General features: G+C 38.2%; 1 protein-coding gene across 1 annotated transcript in view; it reads right to left on the bottom strand.

Moving 5' to 3' along the window:
• Nucleotides 1-25,829, bottom strand: part of LOC146000580 (uncharacterized) — a 212,177-nt gene extending 186,348 nt beyond the window's left edge. Inside the window, exon 1 of the mRNA XM_083138330.1 lies at nucleotides 25,697-25,829. Within this exon, the coding sequence (XP_082994456.1) occupies nucleotides 25,697-25,829 (133 nt within the window). The remainder of the gene's footprint in view (nucleotides 1-25,696) is intronic.
• Between the last annotated feature and the right edge of the window lie 272 nt (nucleotides 25,830-26,101).

The following is a 26,101-nucleotide window of genomic DNA, read 5'->3' as shown; positions in this document are numbered from 1 at the left end:
TATCGGCCGAAATTGACACATCGGCTTCGGCATCGGCATCGGCAAAAGTCCGATATTTAAACCGGTACCGATTATACTAGAGTTTTACCTTCTAATAAGTTTTATATTTTAATTTTGTAAGATTTATTGAAAATTAGGTTAAATTGAGTTAAATCCGAGACTGTGCTTATAATGTTCACGTAAAAAACAGAAAACAAACTAAAGTACAGTACCGGTGATGAACGTATTCACAAACACATACCGACTTGCTTCCGACAGCTTCTGTGTACAGTTCTTCTTTCCATTTTATTATGATTAATGTGTTTTAGGTTGGAAATTCAGCAAATGCTAAGCCCAATTATATTTGCACCAACAACTAAAATATATTTACCATTATTTGAATGATATAATCTAATTTTAACATACATTGCAACAGCACGTACGCCGTAAGACGAAAAAGGTTAATACACAGGTTATAAAATGAAATATGAACCTGTGTATGTAAACATAAAAAACATAACTCTAACACTAGCTCTAAAGCCCGATGAGGGCCTTGGCTTACCTACCGACTGCTGGTCTCCCTCCCACACTGTTCCTCCGTCACCTGTTGTAGCGTGGAGATCTTAGACCAGTATTGGAGTGTCGGGGGATCAGCCCGACGAGCCCCCAGCCGTTGCAGGTCTTCTCGATCGGGTTACGCTCACTCACTCGGAGCTTCCCAATTTCCTCACGATGGTGGGTTGCCACCGGCCCTATACGTAGGCCGAATAAATTCCGACCAGAGCCGGATTCGAACCTACGCCGTCCCGCAGCGAACGATCTCAAGACGAGCGAACGCCTTAACCCGCTCGACTACGGAGGAGGACCCTGTGTATGTAACCAGTGTTACTAACTCGAGTTAAGTTGTCATTCGTGCCAGATAAAGTGTAATATCGGCCCTCTTCTTGGTGTGTGCGGGATCCCGAAAAGTTGGGATCGGGAAAAAAAAATTCCCTTCCGATCTCGACTTGGGGAAATGGCTTCCTGGCTTTTCGGGATCCCGAGCAGTCGGAAAATACCGAAAGGTCGTTTTACAAATTCGTGAATTCTCGACATATTCTGCATTGAAAATGTCTGGAACTTATCGGAAGTTGTTTGTTTTTAATTATTCCAGATATGCAAAAATAATCACTTAAGGTGAAAATGACGTGTAGAATTCGAGATTTCCCGAGGTTCACAAAATTTCGTACATTTTCCCACTTAGTCAGGAAATTGCGAATTTTTCTCGTCCCGACCAAAAAAAAAAAAATTGTCCGGCACGCCCCTACTCCCCTACTATTCTCACACGCTTCATGTGATCCCTAATCAGCATTCAGTTGTGTGATTCCGAAAAATCTGTTCAGGGACTTCGGGAAATAATTTCCCAACATTTCGGGATCCCGAAGTGTCAGAAATTGTCCAATAATCGAATTAATAGGGGCTAATTCTCGATGGTTTCTTCACTTTGACTATCGGATGTGAGGGATAGAAATGTTTTGATCGGAATGGCACTAGGACTTTTTTTTTAATCCTGACGTTTGGGATGGGAAAAATTTACAAGTTCCTGGCCAAGTTAGGATATTTTCAGTACGAGAAATGTTCAATTTTTCCCAACACTAGAAGTGATGCAAAAACTCATGTTTTTAAAGTTGAATCTTACAGAATTGAACTTCCATTACTAAGAACAGGAAGTCCTAATAAGAACTGCTTTTGTACTAATGCTAATCTCTGAAAATACATATGTATGTGTATAATGTGCAAATATAAGTGTTTAAAGGAAATTTATTTTTGTCATTCTCAAAATAACATTCCATTTTCGTTAAATAGTCTTATGTATCGGAATCGGTTAAATATCGGCATCGGTATCGGTTCCAAAAATAATCGGTGAGTACATCGGCATCGGCAAATTTTCAGCTTCGTCACATCCCTAGTATATATATAGAAATCTTCATGCACTACAGAGTGTACATATTCCATGAATATGTTATTCGCCATACTTGGCATTGACGTTCTTGTATCTTTATCTGGATATGGAGGAAAGTGTAGGGGAAGTATTGTTGCTAATTTAAAATAGTCTGTTGTAAAGCACGGAGACGTTGAAAATCTAATAACGTTCGGTATGAAATCCTTAATCGACTTGTATCCTGTGAATAAGATTGGAAGATTTAATTTATATTTAGCTGTACGGGATGATGGCATTAACGTTTGTAAAAGTGATAATTTTGGTATTATAGGACTGGATATGGAAGACATCTTTTTCATTAAGAATTTTCTCGCAAGATATTGTTCCCGTAGTTGAAATGGTGGTTCTCCTAATTCAACAAACGTCGCTTGTTTCGGTGTTCCTTTCCATAGACCAAAGATTCTGCATAAACTATGATATTGTATTGAAGATATTTTCCCAAATGGCCAATTTAGATTATTGTTAATGAAGAAAGAGCCATATTCTAATCTTGAGTTTAGCATTTGCTTGTGAAGAATGTGGAGTAGTCTAGGATCTGCTCCCCACTTTTCTTGGCTGTGAGACATTTTATAATGTTAAACGCCTTAAGAGCCTTTTCCATTTCCATTTCCATTTCATTTCAATTTATCATCAAACATCATGCCAAGAAATGCATGTGTCCTAGTTTGTTTTATGTGTGATCCATTAATGTCTAACACAACTGGAGTTTGTAATCTTCTTCTATGGAACACAATTACAGATGATTTTTCTATGTTAATGTTTATGCCATTGTTATCACACCATCTGCATATTTCGTTTAAAGCCACTTGTGTTTTCTCTATACCATCAGATAGATTCTTGCTGCTTTGTAATAACATTTTATCTGCATATTGCAATAATGTAGCATACTTCAATACTTGTTTACCAAGATCATAAGTATACAAATTAAATAATGTTGGACTTAACACCGCACCTTGCCGAAGTCCTTGACTAGTTGTGCGAGCATTCGAAAGTTGATGACCGTAACGAACATAAATCTTTCTCTGTAATAATAATCCCACCATACTTTTAATAAATTGCTTAGGAAGATTGAGATTTTCTTTTTAGCTTTTTTACAATCATATCTATAAGGACTGCATCATATGCACTAGAAAGATCCAGAAAAACAACTATACAAAATTCACGACGAACAATTGACAACCATATGTCTAAAATAAGCGTAGTCAAAACATCTAGATTTGACGCGTGTGGTTGTCACACCCGGAACTCATGGATTGGCCCAGCTATTATTGTGAATAGACTGTTGCTAGGGAACCTTGTAAGAATATGCATGAAAAGGACAACAATAAAAATTATTTGTCTTTTTTACATGGAAACAGGTCTGAATGAAGATGAGGTGTGCAACACGAGTCCTTTTACTTGAACCATTAAGATTGAATATTCAAAATGTTCAAGTGCCTATAAGCATCTTATTGCAGGGTTCCGTAAACGGGGACTGCACGAAGGAGAGTGATTCGCGAGAGAAAGACAGATCGTGAAATTAAAGGTAAAGTCACTACACCGAAATTAACAACAGGAATAAGAGTGAAATGAAATAATTGCGAAATTCACGTAAATAAATGACAGCGAAAGTTACCACAGAAATAAAAGTGAAAGGGAAAATAGGCCTGGTCAAAGCAAACTATTGTAGGTGGCAGCACCCCTGTTTTGTCTCCACGCTTTTGATGGGCAATTGTTCTCCCATTTAAATACATGGGGAATTTGATGCTGAACGGAACGTGCTGCTATTACAATTAAATTGCAAGTTTAATTTCATCTTAACCTCAGAAATTATGTCGGAACATGATAGATGAATAATCAGTGCTGTGAAACTAAGGTCTAAATCACCATCCCTGAGACCTTCTGTAAACAAACGGTCTCACCGATTCGATGTATCACTCCGCGTCAGCTGATTCATCACCGCAATCATCTGCTGTTACACTCATAGTTCGCCGCACCTATTCATTTTATATAAGAGCCTCTGAATGTGAGAACCCGTTCTCAAAACATCAGACGAATATGCAGCCGCATACATTGTTACTCTCCCGGTCATTCTCTCTTTCATAACCCTTAAAACTGCAGACACTGACACACCACTGCACTGGGATACCAACTTAACCACTTCATTTACTGGTTTCTCAGGATACTACTGACAGAACGTTACATAAATATTGAGTAGAATCTGTTTCTCACCCCTTTTCAAAGGCTGTCCTTGCTGGTGTTTTGAAAACAAGCTCGGAGTAAACGGAGACTTTCCCTCACGCATAGAACTCGGCACGTTATTTTTCTAAGGCTAAGTCAGGCAATATTACTAAGTTGCACTACTTCCTTCCTGTTCACATGATTATTTTTAGAAAATAACCAATGTTATAAAATATCATTATGTACACAAATCTCTAAGCTCATTGAAAGTTATATTACTACAAAATGTTCACACTTATCTTGCCTTGCCATGTCACCAAATTATTTTACGAAGTGCACTATATTTGGCGGAACAAAAATAGTTATTAGGATGCTTGTCAAAGTTTCCAACCGCAATAAATTTACCAACTTTTTGTCTTGTTTTGATCATCATCAATATATTTATTGGACTTACATCAATGCATATGGCTGTTTATGCCCATTATATATTTTATTTACATAAGATACAATTTACATAAAATATACAAACAAATTTCAAATACACTCCTATCTATATCATCCTTAGAAATATACATTACCATGTTATATCATTTTGTCTAAAAAATGCAAATAAAATATATTCAAAGAAAGAATATACAATAGACGTCGCTGAAGGTATAAGTGAAGTTTTCGGGAATGCTAGAGATGTTTGGTGTATGGCAAATGCAAGCTGCTTTGTCTTGTCAATATTGAGGCTAATATTGGTTTGTGATTGATTAGTAATGAAAAGTGATAGACAAGTTTGTAAACAGGATTGAAATTGTGTTTAATTTGTGTCAATTAAGCGTGTGTGATCTTCGAGAGATATATAAGAATATAAGTAAGAAGGGAAGTAAAAGGCCGTTTAAGGTCTACAAACAGAGTCCAAATGGAAGAAGACTCAAACGATTGTCATAATGCTGCATTAATGCATGAAAATGCTAGTGTTCAAGTTAGTTATGTGGATCCCGATGTTCCTCCTTCTCCGGCGCAATATATCGAAGTGGATAACATCAATAGTGAGGAGTATCAATGTAATAATTCACAAGAAGGATCAATGTCTCAAAACACAGAAAATTGTATCAAATCTCAGAACAGAAGGATCTCCTATCAGAATTTATATGAACTCGACAGCTCTGGCACATACATTGTCTTGATAGAGGTTATAGGGAAAAATATTGGAAATCTAGCTGGGGGAAGCCTAGGAAATAAATTTAGGAAGGCAGAAATACCAGTGAAACATATTGATCAATGTGGTCGTAATAGAATTAGAATTACGTTTAAATCTGCTCTGGAGGCAAACAAATTCGTCAAAAATACAAAATTTCAAGCTGAGCTCTCGATCAAATCTCGTATACCGCAATCTTTACTTCAACGAGGAGGACTAGTTTACGGGATAGAATATGATGTTAGCGAGCAGGATGTACTTGATGGCGTTCAATCGCCTATCCCAGTCATTGAAGTCAAACGCATGAAAAAGAAGTTGTGGAAAAATGATGGAACATTTTTGCTACGAGATACAAAACTTATATGTCTGACATTTTTGGGGCGTATAATTCCCCAAAAAATAATCATAAATAGCATGATATATGAAGTTAATCCAAGGCAAAAAGCTGTTCTTCAGTGCAGACAATGTTTCAGATATGCACACACGGCAACTCAGTGCCGTTCCCAACCAAAATGCGCAACCTGCGGAGACAATAAGCATGGTTCCTCCTGTAACCTACCAGCAAAATGCTCTAATTGCCAAGGAGCTCATTCAGCTCTTGATAAAAATTGTCCAATGTGGCAAAGAGAACAACAAATACAGGAGCGAATGGCGAACGATAATCTCTCTTACCGTGAGGTTAGAGAAATTATTGAAGGCACATATATACAACCACCATCTATAGAGGATATTCTGAATCCCATTGTAAACAAAACAGATTTTCCTCCTATTCAGTTTCGTGCCCGACTAAATACTTCACCTAGAGGCTCAAAAATTCCAAATCATAATGCACAACCTACCCTTACATCTAAACCTATCATAATTGCAAATCACAGCCCCAACATTAATAAATGGCAAAATCATTCTGTTGGATCAAATTTAACTCCAGTTGCTTTAACGTTTCATCATCCTATTCCACATACATCAGGGAAGACGGTAGAAGTACATAAAAATATCAGAGTGACACCAAAAGAAAAAAGGAAACATCCTAGGAAACCAAGGATACATACTCATTCCAACCCTTCCACACCATCAATTACAGATACTTTTTCTGCTGAGTCAGAACCCAAGACCTCTTTAAATATAGCACAAAATGCTTATTCTAATTCTAGCTCCTCAAGGGTACAGCATGCTAATTCAATAGATAAAAACTTAGAACAATCATCCTCTTATCTCCCATCTGAAAATATTCAAGAGGTTTACACCTCATTATTAAAGACAATACCGCTTCTATGGTCTACTCTTGTGCAAATAAAAGAATTACAGCAACAGAAACTTCTTTTACAACATATTAATACCCTATCTACAAACCTGCTGGCCGTTTTACAGAATCTCACCTCATAATAAATCAATTATATAAAAGTTGACTAATATGACATTATTACTTCAATGGAATGTCAATAGTTTCTCTGCACGTAAACCAGATCTACTAAAACTAGTGACGGAAAGACACCCTTTAATACTATGTTTACAAGAAACTAAGGGTCGTCAGCAAGAAATATATAGAATTTCCCATTATCATTGTATAGGACCTCCATACAAAGATACGGAACGGGGAATTGGTATATATGTCCATGAAAAGGTAGCCTACCAGGAAATACATTTACATAAACATAAAAAACTATTCCAGAATTATAAAGTAGAAGCAAGAGCAATCCAAATTTACATAGCAGGATATAAAATTACGATAATCAATGTGTATATTCCTTCCAATTACAATTCTCAAAATATAAAACAAACTGATTTACAAGCTTTAACATTCAACATACCCAGTCCTTATTTAATTGTCGGGGACTTTAATGGGCATCACGATGCTTGGGGTATGCATACAGCAGATAGACTTGGCACTAGTATAGTGGATTGGATGGACGACAACTCTTTCATCGTTTTAAATGATGGATCACCAACACATATACCTCGAAATGGAAGTAATCCAACATCAATTGATCTAACTATAACATCGGACTCATTATTCCCTCAATTTCAGTGGTTCATAGAGGATGAACTCCATGGTAGCGATCATTTTCCCATATATATTCGTGCCCAATTTTTACCAAGCCAACTTTTCCCCCCCGTCCAATTACCAATTCTCCGCTGGAAAACTAACAATGTAAAATGGGAATTATATAAAATATTAATAGATTCCTTTATTTTAAGTAAACATCTTACTTCCTCCCAGCCTATATCTTATTCACTGCTACTTCAATATATTACTAAATCTTTAGATATACTAACCTCGCGGAAAAATACTCATTGTGAAACAATGTTTCCAAAGATACATTGGTGGACGACAGAATGTGAAGAGGCAAAATCAAATAGAAAAATCAGAGAAAAACAATATGCCTCATGTCCCAATCCTGAAAACCTCATATCATGGAAAAAGTCCGTAGCTGAAGCACGAAAAATATACTTACAAACCAAACGACAAGCATGGATTAACTACTGCAATTCGATAGACATGCAGGAATCATCCCGAAATATTTGGCATAAATTCAATTCTTTACGCAAACCACGTTCTCCTCAAAAAAGACCGATAGATGACAGTTGGCAACATCAATTTCTCTCCCAATTAACTCCACCATCTGTTCACCTACATTATGATAATAACGAGAATCTCCCTTCAAAATTTACAAAAGATTTTCCACCTGTAACCCGAGAGGAATTAACAACAATTCTTAAAAATGTGAGAAACACAGCACCAGGTCTTGATGGTATTCCGCACCAGGCCATAACACATTTACCGAATACCGGAACAGATATTCTTGTTTCACATTACAACAATATATATCAAACCGGCATAGTTCCGTTAGAATGGAAAAATCAGGTAGTTGTTCCAATTTTAAAAGCAAACAAATCTCCGGACCATGCATCCTCATACAGACCAATAGTACTAATTTCAGTTTTGGAAAAAATATTTGAGCGCACAATGAAAAATAGACTATCCTGGTTATTAGAACGTGAAAATATTTTTCATTCCACACAATTTGGATTTCGAACTAATCTTAGTAGTCAAGATGCTATAGCCACTCTAACAGCAGCAATTCAAAATAGTAAAATTACACGTTCCTACTGTTTCAGTTTGTTTATAGATATTGAAAAAGCTTATGATTCTATAAATTTAAATAATCATTGTCATAAATTAGAGAATCTTCATATACACCCAAAACTTTCAACAATTGTGTGGAATCTATATTCCAACAGGATTATATTCGGATGGTTCGCCGACAAACTAAGCGATCCTCGTTCCACTTCAATCGGCATACCTCAAGGCTCACCTCTGAGCCCTCTCTTATTTAATATCTATACGAATGAGATACATGCATTACCAATTCTACCATTTCATCCCCTTCAGTATGCAGATGATTTCTGTTTCTATAACATTACAGATGATGCTACTCAAGGTATAATAGCAATGCAGAATTTAATCGCCATCATAAGAGCGTGGTTTTTCAAAGAAGGATTATCCATCAGCGAAACAAAATCAAAAATTATTTGTTTTAATAATAAACGATTGGATACTCATCCTAACAATATACCACACATTTCTAATATCCCAGTAATAGAAACACATAAATATTTAGGTATACATTTTGACAGGCGATTCACATGGAATACACACATCACGCATTTAATCAATAAAGGCCGTAAAATAATAAATATACTCCGTAATATCACAACAATTAAATGGGGTGGCCACCCCAAAATCTTACTGCTATTTTATAGGAATTGTTTTCGATCAAACTTTGAGTATGCAGCCTTTAGTTATGGGGGTGCAAAATTAAGTCTCTTAGACAAAATAGACATACTACAGAGAAAAGCTTTGAGGACCTGCTTAGGTGTCATGCAGTCCTGTCCTAATGTCAGTGTATATATGGAAAGCAGAGAAACTAGTTTGACACATAGACGGATCCAATTAACAATAAAATTTCTGCTCAAAACCTGGGAAAATCATACGCAGCCATTCAATAAATTATTTGAAATACAAAAACAATGGACAGAAAATAAAGCCATAGATCCTAAACACACATTCTTTTATTTTGTATATTGCCAATACATAGACCTGGAATCACGTGCAAAGTCTTTTACCTTCCAACATCCTTTAATTTATCAATTAGACATACCCTTATATACCCAATGCAATATCCATTTCAGGGATTTAGGAAGACATATCATGTATAAAGAGAAATGGCCAACACACCTAATCATATATACTGATGGATCCAAAGACCGCCTAGGTGTGGGTTGTGCTTATTTCATTCCAGATCAAAATATAAACAAACAATTCCGTTTACCACCTGATACTTCTATTTTCACTGCAGAAAGTTATGCAATATATAAAGCTCTCACACACGCTATCCATAATAATTATACAAAAATTCTCATCATAACAGATGCTTTAAGCGTATTAATGGCGCTGAGTTCCTCATATCCTCAGATTTGTAAACATCCTTTATTCATCATACTTATAATCCAACAAACTCAGTATGCTAATGGAAGAAATATCAACGTCCAGTTTAGTTACGTAAAGGCTCACCAAGTAAACACGGGAAATGAACGTGTGGACACATATGCCAAAGCCGCTCGATCATCGGAATCTACCTCACTTGCGAGACTTCCATACATGGACCTTCTTCCAAGAGTTAAATATAAACTTCAAGATAAATGGAAACAGTGGTGTATAGAACAATTTCAATCCACGGGCAACACATATAAATGGTTTGCAGAACATTCACAAAACAAACCTTGGTACTACCCATATAATTTTCCAAGATCAGTTATTACTTTTATAATACGTCTACGTACAGGTCATGTTCGCACTAATGATCATTTATCACGACTACATATTACAACAAAACAAGCCTGCGCATGTGGAGAAGATAATCAAGATGCTACACATCTCTTTTTACAATGTCCCAATTTCGACAGAGAACGAGATAAATTATATAGTGGTTTGCGTCGAAATAGAATTCCATTCCCTACATCTCTTACTGCCCTGATCACGGATCCTACTCCTCCCACCATATGGCTTCTTTATGGATATGCAAGAAGATGTAATTTGACGATCTAACAAACAGTATAAATAAATATCAATAGATGTTTTTTTTTTCATTCTTGTGAAATATAAGTGAATAGCGAACTAAATACTTTTTTTTAAAAAAAAAAAACCTCAGGAAGATGACTAAAATCGACTACCAGTTGATAGGGTCAGAAAAAGAAGAAGAAGAAGATCAAAGAAAGAAGCCAAATTTATGGGAAATGATGACTGGTGCAAAGAGTTAACCATAAAGGTTAAGCAATAAGTACAAAAGAAAAAATATTGGGTTTAAAGCGAGACGTCATTTGCGGCAGCGTATCCCATACTACAAATTTGCCATTGTTTTACCTTACGTAATGAATCCTGTAACACGCTGGATTTTCGTGTGGATTATTACTTCTATGAGTTTGCAATGCTTTCTGCATGCAGGTGGTTTTGTTTACTGAAGGTGTCAGTGTTTGTGATTTGAACTATAAGACATTTAATTAGACGATCCTCAACAATAGAAAAGATATGGAAACTTAAAGAAGACTTAAAATTTGCACAGCACTTGTCTACGTCACTTGCAATTTTCACAATTTAAGAGCTTTATTCTTGTGAATCTGGTAAAGATTAATACATAATAGTTCCACGCTAAGTGCTTTCATTTTTATAGTTGTTATTAATAACTGACTCATTACCTTTACGTGATATCTTACTCTTCCTCATAACTAGTAAATACGGTTCTCTGTTTTATACATACACATTTATCGAGAAGAATAGTTATTACAAAAAATCTTTTATATTCTGTTTCATGTCTCGCAACCTCTATGGCTTTCATATTTACAGGAATTATAATTTTAAAATTGTTTTAACCAAAGGAAAAAGGACAAAATTACGAGGGGAACATGTGTGCTTAATACAAAGAATACATACGTTATTATTAAATTATTAGATAGGGCATAGTGTCATAGTGTATTATAATAAATATATAATGCGCTTACGCACTTAATACATTTTTCTTTATAATTTGGAGAGTTTTTCCGAGCCGTACTTCCGCCGAATTACAAATACTCGCAACAAGAAAAAAAAGCGTAGTGTAAAAACTAAAATTTTGTATTATCGACCCACGGCAGCTAGGGACGACGTCAAGTTTAGTGCTCTTTGTTCATAAACATACTATATTTAGCCCGTCGGAGCTACCCTGCCGTTGCGCTTTAATATATTAATTCTTATTTTCAGGAGAATGTCATTTTCGGTAACTTGTGAATTGCTACATAATCGTAAAGATTCGCTAAACATATTTTTGTTTTCGATTTACACGATAAATTCTTACCTTCGTTGAAAATAACGTTTTAATAGCCATCTTAACGCACTCCAATGTAAAGCTTAGGACAATGAGATGACGAACGAAATGCTTTAGGGACACAACACGGGTGGCGCCTCTAGCGGAAAAGTTTTTCAATGAACATCCCCATTGCCAAATGAATTAAAAGTGAAAAGGAATAACAGCAAAAGTGGCCACGAGAAGAGAAATCGCATGGAACAGCAGCTTAAGTTGCCGGGCGAGTAAAGAAGAATAACTGGGCAATAAATTCAGCAGGAGAAAATAATTATAGAAATTCAAGTGAAAAGAAAGAAGCCCGAAAAGCTTTAGCATGAAAGGAATAACAGATACATTTTGCACAGGAATGAGAGTGAAAAGTAATGACAGCGAAAGTTTTCACGAGAGAGATGAGGAACAGCCAGGACGGTATTTTCAAGACGGATGAAGGAGAATTCCCTTTTTGAATACTTCATTCCTCCTGGTTGCAAATTTTTAGCATTTTGGAATAATTTCGTGTGTGTGTAGTAGCATACCTATACTTGTAAAGAATTTACAAGCGCGCGCACTGGAAACGTTTCCAATATGACATTGGAAATAGCTGTAAAATAGACAGCACAGAAAAGGAAGAACAGCAAAAGTTAACACAGGAAAAAAAAAATAACCTTGAGATGAAAGGTACATACATTTCTCGATATGGAATAACATATGAAGATTGCTGAAGTGAATACAGAAATAAACACGAAAGTGAATAATCGAAATAAGAACTAGCATAAAAAAACAAGCACGAGGGAGCGAATATGATATCCTCGAAACGACCACACTTGATAAAATGGTTATCAGACAGTGGATTACGATTCCACCATGAAGGTTTCTTGAGACAAATATACCATTTTTATTCATATTTAGACAGTAAAATTCTATTACTCTCTATTATTGTAGATCCACAATCAACCTCTTATCAAAACTTTCACTATTTCTTTCACAGCACTTGATCGTTGGATCAAATATTCAAACTCTAAATAGAAAAAATAGATAAATATTTATGTAATAAAATATAACTTGGTGTTGCATATGACTTACGTTATATTCATGGAATTCATAAACTGAAATAATACGCTTCTTCCAACATCTTTCTCATCGGCATTCTCTGAAGGCTTTATCGAATTGCTTCTCGCATTGCCCGGCTGATTGAAAAGAAGATAATAATATAAGAAACCATTACATTTATACTTGCCTTGTGATTTGGTACACTTTAATTAAAATGTCATAAACCGTCTATGCTCGAAAAAAATTGTGGACGAATTTCAGTAAAATTACACAAATCAAATGGGTACGTAATTGTACATATTGAATTGGTCCCATTGTACTGCGACTGTTCCTTGTGGATATACGATTTGGAGATTTGCTATAAAGGGATTGGTAGATATGAATTTAGGAAGGTTTGATATCAGATCTTAATGGATTGAGAAATCTGATCCAGGGTTCGACGTTAGACTATCGGATTCAAGGGCTCAACATTAGGGGATGGGATCCAAGGATTTGAACTTGATGGGATGGAAGGATTCGACGTTAGAGAGTGGATTCCACGATTCGAAGTTATGGTTTGGATTTCAAGGATTCGGTGCTAGGGTATCGGATCCAAGGATTCCACGTTAGGGTGTGGGATCCAAGGATTCCACGTTAGGGTGTGGGATCCAAGGATTCCACGTTAGGGGGTGGGATCCAAGGATTCAACGTTAGGGGGTGGGATGCAAGGATTCCACGTTAGGGTGTGGGATCCAAGGATTCCACGTTAGGGGGTGGGATCCAAGGATTCCACGTTAGGGGGTGGGATCCAAGGATTCCACGTTAGGGTGTGGGATCCAAGGATTCCACGTTAGGGTGTGGGATCCAAGGATTCCACGTTAGGGTGTGGGATCCAAGGATTCCACGTTAGGGTGTGGGATCCAAGGATTCCACGTTAGGGGGTGGGATCCAAGGATTCCACGTTAGGGGGTGGGATGCAAGGATTCCACGTTAGGGGGTGGGATCCAAGGATTCCACGTTAGGGGGTGGGATCCAAGGATTCCACGTTAGGGGGTGGGATCCAAGGATTCCACGTTAGGGGTGGGATGCAAGGATTCCACGTTAGGGGGTGGGATCCAAGGATTCAACGTTAGAGGGTGGGATGCAAGGATTCCACGTTAGAGGGTGGGATGCAAGGATTCCACGTTAGGGGGTGGGATCCAAGGATTCCACGTTAGGGGGTGGGATCCAAGAATTCCACGTAAGGGGGTGGGATCCAAGGATTCCACGTTAGGGGGTGGGATCCAAGGATTCCACGTTAGAGGGTGGGATCCAAGGATTCCACGTTAGGGGGTGGGATCCAAGGATTCCACGTTAGGGGGTGGGATCCAAGGATTCCACGTTAGGGGGTGGGATGCAAGGATTCCACGTTAGGGTGTGGGATCCAAGGATTCCACGTTAGGGTGTGGGATGCAAGGATTCCACGTTAGGGTGTGGGATGCAAGGATTCCACGTTAGGGGGTGGGATCCAAGGATTCCACGTTAGGGGGTGGGATCCAAGGATTCCACGTTAGGGTGTGGGATCCAAGGATTCCACGTTAGGGGGTGGGATCCAAGGATTCCACGTTAGGGTGTGGGATCCAAGGATTCCACGTTAGGGGGTGGGATCCAAGGATTCCACTTTAGGGGGTGGGATGCAAGGATTCCACGTTAGGGGGTGGGATGCAAGGATTCCACGTTAGAGGGTGGGATCCAAGGATTCCACGTTAGGGTGTGGGATCCAAGGATTCCACGTTAGGGGGTGGGATCCAAGGATTCCACTTTAGGGGGTGGGATCCAAGGATTCCACGTTAGGGGAAGGGATCCAAGGATTCCAAGTTAGGGGGTGGGATCCAAGGATTCCACGTTAGGGGGTGGGATGCAAGGATTCCACGTTAGGGGGTGGGTTCCAGTGATTCCACGTTAGGGTGTGGGATCCAAGGATTCCACGTTAGGGTGTGGGATCCAAGGATTCCACGTTAGGGGGTGGGATGCAAGGATTCCACGTTAGGGGGTGGGATCCAAGGATTCCACGTTAGGGGGTGGGATCCAAGGATTCCACGTTAGGGGGTGGGATGCAAGGATTCCACGTTAGGGGGTGGGATGCAAGGATTCCACGTTAGGGTGTGGGATCCAAGGATTCCACGTTAGGGTGTGGGATCCAAGGATTCCACGTTAGGGTGTGGGATCCAAGGATTCCACGTTAGGGGGTGGGATGCAAGGATTCCACGTTAGGGGGTGGGATCCAAGGATTCCACGTTAGTGGGTGGGATCCAAGGATTCCACGTTAGGGGGTGGGATCCAAGGATTCCACGTTAGGGGGTGGGATCCAAGGATTCCACGTTAGGGGTGGGATCCAAGGATTCCACGTTAGGGGGTGGGATCCAAGGATTCCACGTTAGGGGGAGGGATCCATGGATTCCACGTTTGGGGGTGGGATCCAAGGATTCCACGTTAGGGGGTGGGATCCAAGGATTCCACGTTAGGGGGTGGGATTTAAGGATTCCACGTTAGGGGGTGGGATGCAAGGATTCCACGTTAGGGGGTGGGATCCAAGGATTCCACGTTAGGGGGTGGGATCCAAGGATTCCACGTTAGGGGGTGGGATCCAAGGATTCCACGTTAGGGGGTGGGATGCAAGGATTCCACGTTAGGGGGTGGGATCGAAGGATTCCACGTTAGGGGGTGGGATCCAAGGATTCCACGTTAGGGAGTGGGATCCAAGGATTCCACGTTAGGGGGTGGGATTCAATGATTGGACGTTAAAACCTGGGATTCAATGATTCGACGTTAAAGCCTGGGATTCAATGATTCGACGTTAAAGCCTGGGATCCAAGAATTCGACGCTAGAATATCAGATCCAAGGATTCGACTTTGTTAGGGTGAGGTATCCATGGACTCGACGTTAGGGTATGGGATTCAAGGATTCGACGTTAGGGCGTGGGATCCAAGGATTCGACGTTGGGATATCAGATCCAAGGATTCGATGTTAGGGTATTGAATCGAAGGATTCAACGTTTGGGTACCCGATTCAAGGATTCGACATGAAAATGTCGGATCTAAGGATTCTAGATCCAGATACCTTTAAATACAATGCGAGTTTCGTCACAAAACGTTACGTCTTGACCCAGCTGTGCACGGCTTGATGACAACTGCGCATTGAATGTAAAGAGAGCTGTGTTACTTTGCATAACTAATGTCAAGAACGTACATCATGTAACGTGGATTTTTGCGTGACTGCAATTTAAGTTAACCACTCGATAAAATCATTAAGTTCAAGGACATATGCAAGTAATTGCAGGTTTAGTGTGCGTGTGTTACACTGCCTTTATATTTGTACAGAAGTGAGACTGTGTACCAAACTATGTCAATATAGGAAAACGAACCCCTCAAGGCAGACAATACGGATAACAAAATACTACCTTGAGCAGGTTAACTAAATGCATCCACTACAACATTAAATGACCTACTTAATCGAGTACTATAGTCCATGAGAAATAAGTGTCTCCCTGTCAAAAAACATACCTACTAGCAATCTTACCAGAACTAAACTTACCGAAAAAACAATCAACGTTTCAGAAACTAGTAACTGAATCTGATTAGTTAACTTACTTACGTGTCAGATCTTTTAACGGGTAGATAAAAACTATATTCTTCGTTGCTCATTGGATTTTTAGATTATAAGAATGTCACTTTCAATTGCATAAGATTCAAATCGAGCCTGCAAATGCTCAACCTTTCACAAAAAGACACCTTCCTGAAATTGTTAATATGTATAATAATTCAAAATTCAGGTAAAATATATAATTTCACAATTGAAACATTACACTAATTAGTTCCGATAAGACACTGACTTAAGTAGAAATAGTGTCAGTCATTATTGTTATGCGGTTAAAGGTTAGTTCTGATTACAGGTTTCAACAAGAGAATTTAGATGATCTGATTGATTTGGTTTGGTTTATTTACTTCGCTCTTCTTCTTCTTCTTCTTCTTCTTTTGGTTAATCGCGAAGATGAGGATGCGAAATGATATGATGAAACTGATGAAGGGACACTCACAAAGAACAACAATGTCCAAGCTGGGATTCGAACCCGTGACCACTGCTAACCACGGAGGACGGCGTATTTTGATCTAGTTGCAATGTTGATTGAAAAATAAATAGTGGCCTACATTTGCAGACTCTGACACGCAGAATACCTGAGTTCGATTTCCATTATGGATGATTTCAGTTACATGGTGCTGATCACATCATCCCCCACCAGCGCCGAACTTGGCAATTAGTGGGGAGGTGTAGCTTTACTCGTTTACAATTCCAGTTTATATTCTAATTAAGTCTCAAAGTAGGGCAATTAATTTTGAAGTTGAACTACCTGATATTATTCTCAATACCTCTGAATTGTTTAAAATGTGATACGAGATATGACTTAGATCCGCATTAGACGAAAGAATTTTCCTTCGCATTTTTCTTAACATTTGTGCCATGACCAAAATGCTATCGTGTTAAGTGAGAAATGGTATGGCATTTCAGATGCGATGGCATATTTCATGGTATTTCTCAAGGATAGGCTCGGTCCGTAGCATTTTTCGTAGCGTAACCAATCAGAAGCGACCTGTAGGTCACGAGCGCAGTTGTATTGGCGGCCGCGTGAGATGTAAACAACGTATCACTTCTCATTTTTAAAACAAGATAATTATTCAACCGAAAGGAATTACGCTTCGTATTAAATGGTTTTAGGTAGAGAAGCATGGCGCTGATTAAATATATACTTTACAACGTTTACTATACACGTAGCCTATGGTAGAATATTTTAGTTTTTCAATTGTAAACACCGTGCACTCGCCATATATGGTGTAACTCGATGTGCCTATCGTGCTGTATGTATCATACAATGTAATCTTAACAGCTAACCGAAATGTTCCATGAAATGCTTTCGTGTAAAGTACTATCTGCTATAAGATTTTTGGAAGCATTTACATTTTGTAATGTTTACAATGTTTACAAAAATGTCTAATGAAATGCTTCCGCCTAAAGCGGGTTTACAGTTGACACTGATTTTCCGTATATCCCATGATGTCAGATTTCCTGTCTAAAAAATTCATTGTTGAAAGTTTCCATTTGCCATCCGGTTGTATTACGCCGACAATGTTCTTAAGATGCTCCTTGTACTTTGGAGGGTTGTCTGGAGATTTAATTTCACAAGGTTGAATTTCTTTGGCAATTTAGTGCCTTTTTGGGAAATACAGATCACTACATCAACTGTACGACAACCAACAATCTGCAAGGGAAAAATGTTTTCACACTGCTGGACTAAAGAAATAATAATAGTAATTAGTGAGTAATGAAAAGTACAGAATTATACAGAAGAAACATGAACTCTTTATGTCTTTATAATTCAACTCGTGTACTTTCGCCATGGCCTTGGTGACCTTCGGCTACTTTGTGGGCGTAATCATATTATAGATGGGGTAAAATATCTGCATGTTGTATTGGATGAAGGGAAACAAGTGTATAAGTTCACTAATTTTAAAAGTTTAGAAAGTAACTTTATGTGTGTATGGGCTCTAATAAGACACAAATATTCAATGTATTATTGTCTATTTTCTTAATAATAAACATTTGGGACGATTTCATGGGGGTTGTAATCGGTCATTTTTTGCCTCCGGGGCTTCCTTCATGGAGAACATTTATCTCAGTGAGTAAGTGGTGGGATTGGGGCTTTATATACACATTGGATTACCGTTGTTATATGTATTATGTATTATTTTTATTTCTCTGTAATTTTTATAGTACGTGCCCTTTGGCCACGTCTCGTACGCTCGCCGACGTGCTTCGCTTATTTGGAAGGTTTTGGACGTAACTTTACATGTGTACGGGCTCTAATATGGAGTAAATATTCAAAATATTATTGCCAATTCTTTTAATAATATATTGAGTAAGCAATAACAGTTTCAAGATAGTTAGATTTCTTGTATAAACAAATTCAATAGCGACACTAAATTGAAAAAGCAATATTTACGTCTTTTGTCATTTTCACATTTGTAAACGTAATTGAAAAGTAATTGTTTTCCGTCATTCCTCATCAAATTTCTACATCTCCTCTGTAATAAATTCTGAAGCTCATGTTTTGAAATTCGAACAGTTTAGCATAATTCCCTTACAGTAGTTTTCCGGTTGAAAATAAACTCTCTTTAAGTTCCGTTTCCATGGACAACAACAAACACTGCAAGCTCTAAAGAATTGTTTGTTATTATACCCCTAAATATTTAGTTAAAACAAGCACCATGTAGATATTTTCGCATTGAATATAACAATGTATGCGTAATTGAATCTGGACTGAAACTTCTTCTTATGTAGATGTCACCCTTGTTTGAGGCACCTTTTCTAACCAGCAGTTCATTCATCTGTGTGTTGTAGATCTGTGAGAAATATAATATATCTCAACAATTAAGAATTGAAGGAAACAATGTGTGCTTCAAAAAATGCCCGTGGAAACGTTTGCTAAGGACGTGAAGAAAGGGCAGTTTCACCCTTAAGGAAGGGCAATTGAGCGATTTTTTGAATTTTCTCGGCTTTTTGGGTCGATTTCATCGGGGGTCGTAATCGGGCATTTTTTAGCTCCGGAGCTTCCTTCATGGAGAACATTTATGTCAGTGAGTCAGTCAGTGGTGGGATTCAAGACTAGTAGAGGAGAAGGCTGGGGCCATACCTGATCACGTGGTCCTTGACGTCAGGCGTGACATCACGCGCGGACAGATCGCTCTACGCTCCGGTTTCGCAGCCGAATCAAAGCAGTAATTATGAACAAAAAAGAGCCGTAATTATGCCCAGAAGCTAATCGGGAGTGAATACACAGACTTACTTAGGATCCGACATAACGTATGTCCTTACAGATGGATTACACAGCCATTTACGCACACATTTTATCGGGAGTTTATAAGTCGTCACATTCCTCTGTGAAACATTAGTTTCATGTAAAATTGCTGTTAATTCACCTAGTAATGTATTTTGTTAGGGCAGAAAGAAAAATATATATGTTGAATGCGTAAAATAATTTTGTTAAATAAAGAAAGGCAGAAAGCCAAAATTATGGTTAAGTTGAATATGTAAAAGAAAACAATCTCGTCTATTGCTCTCTTTTAGGAGTGAGAGAGGAGCTGTTTTCACTTAACTTCTTCAAATTTGGTAACTTTGCTTCGACTATTGGTATTTATTTCTTAATTAATTTTCCTTATTCAGATTACAATTCTGAGTCTTATGAATCTTTCAACTACACAGGGAGGAATGTGAGGAAGTTCCGTGTGTATTATGTAACACACACTTTAAAAAACTTTTCACTGAACGAAAACTTGAGACATAGAACTGAAGAAAGTCGAGGGTCACTTTATATACTTATACGTATATATAATCAGTGGAATGTCGAACAGGGGTGCCCACAGGCGGGTATGTGAAAGCTGGTTGAGTCCACTTAACTTTGGGGGGGGGGGGGATTGTGATGAAAATTTGACTGAATAAATAATAGAACAATGGAGGACGGAAGTTGAACTACGTTGTCATTTAAGCATCACTCGTATATAAATAGCAAGTTGTGTATTTTGAAGTGTATGGTAGTCTGATGTTGTGTAATGAGACTACTGGTATTGCAATCCACTAACAAGTCTCGTTAGATGCGATGTGTTCAGTTATATATTGTCGCCCGCTGTTTTTATTTTTTCATCGGAGATCACGACACGTCGCAACACCTCACTGAAGGCATTGTGAACTGCAACACCTCACAACCCACCAGGGTGCGAAATCATTGAAAACTGGTGAGGGGGAGAAAGTTCGTAACCTACAACCCCCTCCCCACAAACATATGTGTGAATTATACGATGTACATATTTGTAATGTTATTAAAAGTAAAAATAAATTACTCAATTAAAATAATTATTGTGATTATTAATTAGAAATTAATTTGTTACTTTCATACATATCAGATAGTGTAAAGCAGGTAACTAATTCCTTTACTAACCGGTTAAAGATGTTAATAAATTATGGCAGTTGAAGTGGTTTTATTATGTGTAAGTTTTTGTTTAGTTTGTGCACTATGTTAATATAAATCAATTAGATTTCATAGTTATTATTGTTTTGCATTCTTGTTTTACTTTTACTGTGCGTATTGATGTAGATTTGTTAATAATCTCTTGAGACAGAAAGCATTCAACACTCACAACTACACTAATTTGTGTGTGTTTTCAATATTATTCTTAGTAAAGTATATTTGAAATTAAAAGTAATTGCTTATCTTTTCATTGTTATAACAAAAACTCTTTCCCCCTGGAAATTTTTGGTGTTTTTTTTTTTGTGGCCAAGATTGTTGGTGGGGGGGAAATCCCCCTCGTCCCCTCCAGGATTTCGCACCCTGAACCAAACAATCCAGAAATACAAGAAAATAGGAGCGAAAAGAACAAAACAGATCAGCCTTTCTACGTTTCTTTCCGTATGGGGTAAAGACTCAGCTGGGTTTCGTCCGCCCAATGACGTCACACCCGCGGCAGTCACGAAAAGAGGCGTGTCTGACCCCAGCCTTTCCTTCTAGTAGTCTTGGGTGGGATTGGGGCTATATATATATTGGACTCGCGCATTTTCGACGTGGCCTTTGGCCACGTCTTGTACGCTCGCATGCGTGACCTTCGGCCACGTTGTGGACGCAATCACGTTATAGATGGGGTTCTTCAATGACTTTGAAAATGTCTGCATGTTGTATTGGATGTAGGGGAACAAGTGTATAAGTTGGCTACTTTGAAAAGTTTAGAAAGTACTCTAATATTGTACAAATATTCAACACATTATTGTCTATTTTCATAATAATAAACTGGGTATTAGATTTTTCATATAAACGAATTGAATAGTGACACTATATTGGAAAAGCAGTATTTACGCCTTTTATCATTTTCACATTTTTATACGTAATTTAAAAATAATTGTTTTCTATCATTTCGTGCGTTCGTCGACGTGGTTCGCTTATTTGGAAAGTCTTGAACGTAACTTTGTGTGTGTACGGGCTCTAATATGGTACAAATATTCAAAATAGTATTGTCTAACTTCTTAATAATAAAGTGAGTAAGTAGTAACCCTTTGAAGAAAATTAGTTGGATGTTTTGCAAAAATGAATTCAATAGCGAATCTAAATTGGAAAAGCAATATTTACGTCTTTGTCATTTTCACATTTGTAAACGTAATTGAAAAATAATTGTTTTCCGTCAAATTACTACCTCTCCTCTGTAATAAATTCTAATGCTCATGTTTTGAAATTCGAAGAGTCTAGCATAATTCCCTTACAGTAGTTTTTGGGGCGAAAATAATCTTTCTTTAAGTTCCCTAGCAACGTCCGTTTCCATGGTGAACAACAAGCACCGCAAACTCTCTAAGTAATTGTATGCTATTATATATCTAAACATTTAATTAAAACAACCACGATGTAGATATTTTCGTATTGAGTTTACCAATATATACGTAAGTAATTGTGTCTGGGCTGAAACTCCTTATGTAGATGACACCCTTGTTTGAGGCGCCTTTTTGAACCAGGAGTTGATTCATCCGTGTGTGATCTGTGAGAAATATAATGTATTTAGCTACACAATTCAGAATTGAAGGAAATAATGTGTAAAAAAATACCCCTGGAAACGGTTGCTAGGGATGTGAAAAAAGGGCATTTTCACCCTTAAAAAAGGGCTAATTGAGTGATTTTTGAATTTTCTCGGTCTTTTAGGACGATTTTATGAGGGGTCGTAATCGGTAATTTTTCGCCTCCGGGGCTTCCTTCATGGAGAACATTTATGTCAGTGAGTCAGTGAGTCTCTCTCTATATATATATATTGGGTTTGAAGTTGTATTTGGCGTTACGTACAAAATCGTTATTTTTAGAGAACCTTGTTCTTTCTTGTAATTAAGTAGATCCAGGGTACTGCGTATAATTATTTTATTGAAATAAATATCGAGACATTTTCCCACCACTTTACGTGCAACGTTTTCAACAAACATGAATTAAGTTCCATGCACAATAATTGCTAATCCAATACATTTCCTCCAGGAAGAAATGGGGATTCTTGTTAGTCCACAGTCAATATCTTAAGAGTAATCACTATTTAATATGAATAATGTAAAATTCTCTCCTCCCCCATCCACCTACTTAATGCGCAACTGAATGAGTGGTAAATTAATTGGATTATATTTCTTGCGTAATATGTTTATTATGACTAGACCTCGGATTTTTAGATTCTAAAAATTGTGCTTTTAGGTTCCTAAAATATGCTCTAAAAATCCTAAATTAGGCTCTAAATATCCTAAAATAGGTCCAAAAAATCTTACGTTAGGCTCGAAATATCCTGAAATAGGTTTAATAAAACTTAAAATAGTTAAACATTCCTGAAAAAAGCTGATTAGGTATAGTCACCGGCAATGAAAATTGGACACCTATATCCTGAAATACGTACTACGAGGGTCACTATTTATATTTTGAGCCTAATAATGAAAAAAAAACAGGAATTTGGTATTGAAAACTGCTTTATTGTTTTTCGAAGTATTCTCCTTTATGGTCAATACACTTTTGCATTCGTTCGAACCATTTGTCAAAGCAGTTTTTCAAATCTTCTTGAGACACCTCCATAATATGGTTTTTGAACGCATCAACGGCGTCTTCCGCCGACGAAAATCGCTGTCCACGCAATTTATTCTTGACATTCGGGAACAAGAAGAAGTCATTGGGTGCCAAATCAGGACTGTACGGCGGATGACCCATCAATTCGATTTTTTGACTGTTCATAAAGTCGGTTGTTAGACGAAATGTGTGACAGCTGGCATTGTCTTGATGAAGAATGATCCGACGGCATTTGTTTGTTTTCTGTATTGGACCGAAGACCTCTGGCAAACAAATTGTTGTGTACCATTCAGAGTTGACCTTCCTACGTTCCTCTAAAGGCACAGTTGCCACATGAGCAGTTTTCCCGAAAAAACAGGCGACCATTTGTTTCGATGTGCTTCGAGCGCGAAAAACTTTTGTTGGATTGGGTTCATCTTGAAACACCCATACAGTCGACTGCTGTTTACGTTCCGGCTCATATGCATATATCCATGATTCGTCACCTGTTACAATCTTATATACGTCTTTTGAAGCACCACGATTGTATTTATTGAGCATTTGTTTGCACCAATTGACGCGAGCGTCTTTTTGAGTTTTTGTCAAATTGTGTGGGATCCAACGAGAACATACTTTTCTCACAGCTAAATGATCATGTAATATTTTATATATGCTGGTGGAACTAATGCCTATGGTTGCCTCAATCTCACAGTATGTCACATGACGATCTTGCAGTATTAGGTTTTGCACAGCATCAATGTTTTCTTGAACAACAACTGATTTTGGACGACCTTCGCGAATCTCGTCGGTGAGCGAATGGCGGCCACGATTAAATTCGTTATACCAGCGTTTCACAGTGGCAAAGGATGGGGCTTCATCACCAAATGTGGAAGTAAGTTGATCGATGCACTCTTGTCTTGATAATCCACGTCGAAAATCGTAAAAAATCATCGCACGAAAATGTTCACGAGTTAATTCCATTTTATTGTTGTCGCGCAATCTCCAAGGCAAGATAATCAACACAAATCAAGCTATTGACAAAACATTTGAAGTACGTTATGGTCAATAATTCCAGACGATTCCGTGCAAACGTCAAATCGCGCCTAACTTCAATCAGTGTTGCCAAGGCTCAAAATATAAATAGTGACCCTCGTATCATTCATAACGTTATGTGTGTTGCCTAACCCTACGGCGATGGCAGAACTTACCATTGGAAATTTGCTATTAAAATCCACTCTTCGCCGTATAAGTAGTACAGGTGGCCCGGTTCTAAATCCTCATTTGGGGCTCGAATCATCATGTGGGGCTCGCAGTGGTGCCAACTCACCCCCCGAAAATTTCACCAACTGATATTTTGAAGCCTTTCACGGTGTATGTTAACCTCACAAGCAGTGTTGCTAACTCGGCGTAGCCTTTTATGGTGTATGTTAACCTCACCAGCAGTATTTCCAACTCGGCGTAGCCTTTCACGGTGTATAATTTTTTTAGCTTTTTTTTTGTGTGTGAGTGTACATGTGTTTGGGCGAGGCGTAGCCTTTTACGGTGTATGTTAACCTCACCAGCAGTATTTCCAACTCGGCGTAGCCTTTTATGGTGTATGTTAACCTCACAAGCAGTGTTGCCAACTCGGCGTAGCCTTTTATGGTGTATGTTAACCTCACAAGCAGTGTTTCCAACTCGGCGTAGCCTTTCACGGTGTATAATTTTTTTAGCTTTTTTTTTGTGTGTGAGTGTACATGTGTTTGGGCGAGGCGTAGCCTTTTATGGTGTATGTTAACCTCACCAGCAGTATTTCCAACTCGGCGTAGCCTTTTATGGTGTATGTTAACCTCACAAGCAGTGTTGCCAACTCGGCGTAGCCTTTTATGGTGTATGTTAACCTCACAAGCAGTGTTTCCAACTCGGCGTAGCCTTTCACGGTGTATAATTTTTTTAGCTTTTTTTTGTGTGTGAGTGTACATGTGTTCGGGCGAGGCGTAGCCTTTCACGGTGTATGTTAACCTCACAAGCAGTGTTGCCAAAGACAGTTTACTTTCGCTTGGTAGGTAAGATTTAGCATAGTGCGGGCAAAAGTGGCACAAAGAGGCTGTAACTGTATTTCTGTAGAATAGGCAGTTTCGCGAATTGTGACGCAGCCACCTCTTATAAAAAAGCATTAAAAAAACAATATATGAGGGTTGTTTAATATATTAACAATAAATTATGAACACACACACACACAAAAGCTCGTATTGCCTTGTTTACAATCTCTCGCAATCAATTCTTCTAGTTCTTTGCATCTGTTATACGTAAATAGCCAAAAATTACTCAGTAACGCTAAATAAACGTTCAGTAAGTTTCACATACATACCTTCATCCCTGGACGTTTCGTGCACCAAGATGAACAACTTCAACTGCCGCCTGGTTTCGAGTGCAAGGAGAAGATTCTTCATCTCATCCTTCATGAATTTCATCACCGGTGTGTCTTCCACGGTCACTGGCATCGTCAACTCCGACAAACACAAACAGATCGTAAGAAAAATTTTCACACTAATCATTGCCATAATTGAATACGCGAAGTCCCTGGCTAGAGAGATTTTGTTTACATTCCTGTAACATATAATTTGAGAAACTACAATAAAATATAAATCAAGTATTCGTTACGTTATCAGAAATTAAAGAATTTTACCATGCAGTTTACACGTGTCACACAGTACGAGCGATACGCAAGTGACAAGCAACGAGTGCACCTTGTCGTATCTCCTCGGTTTGAAAG

The sequence above is a fragment of the Lepisma saccharinum genome, chromosome 16, assembly GCF_977018435.1.
Source record: "Lepisma saccharinum chromosome 16, izLepSacc3.1, whole genome shotgun sequence".
NCBI lineage: Eukaryota > Metazoa > Arthropoda > Insecta > Zygentoma > Lepismatidae > Lepisma > Lepisma saccharinum.
The sequence above is the reverse complement of the archived record's forward strand: the minus strand, read 5'-3'. Positions and strand labels throughout refer to the sequence as shown.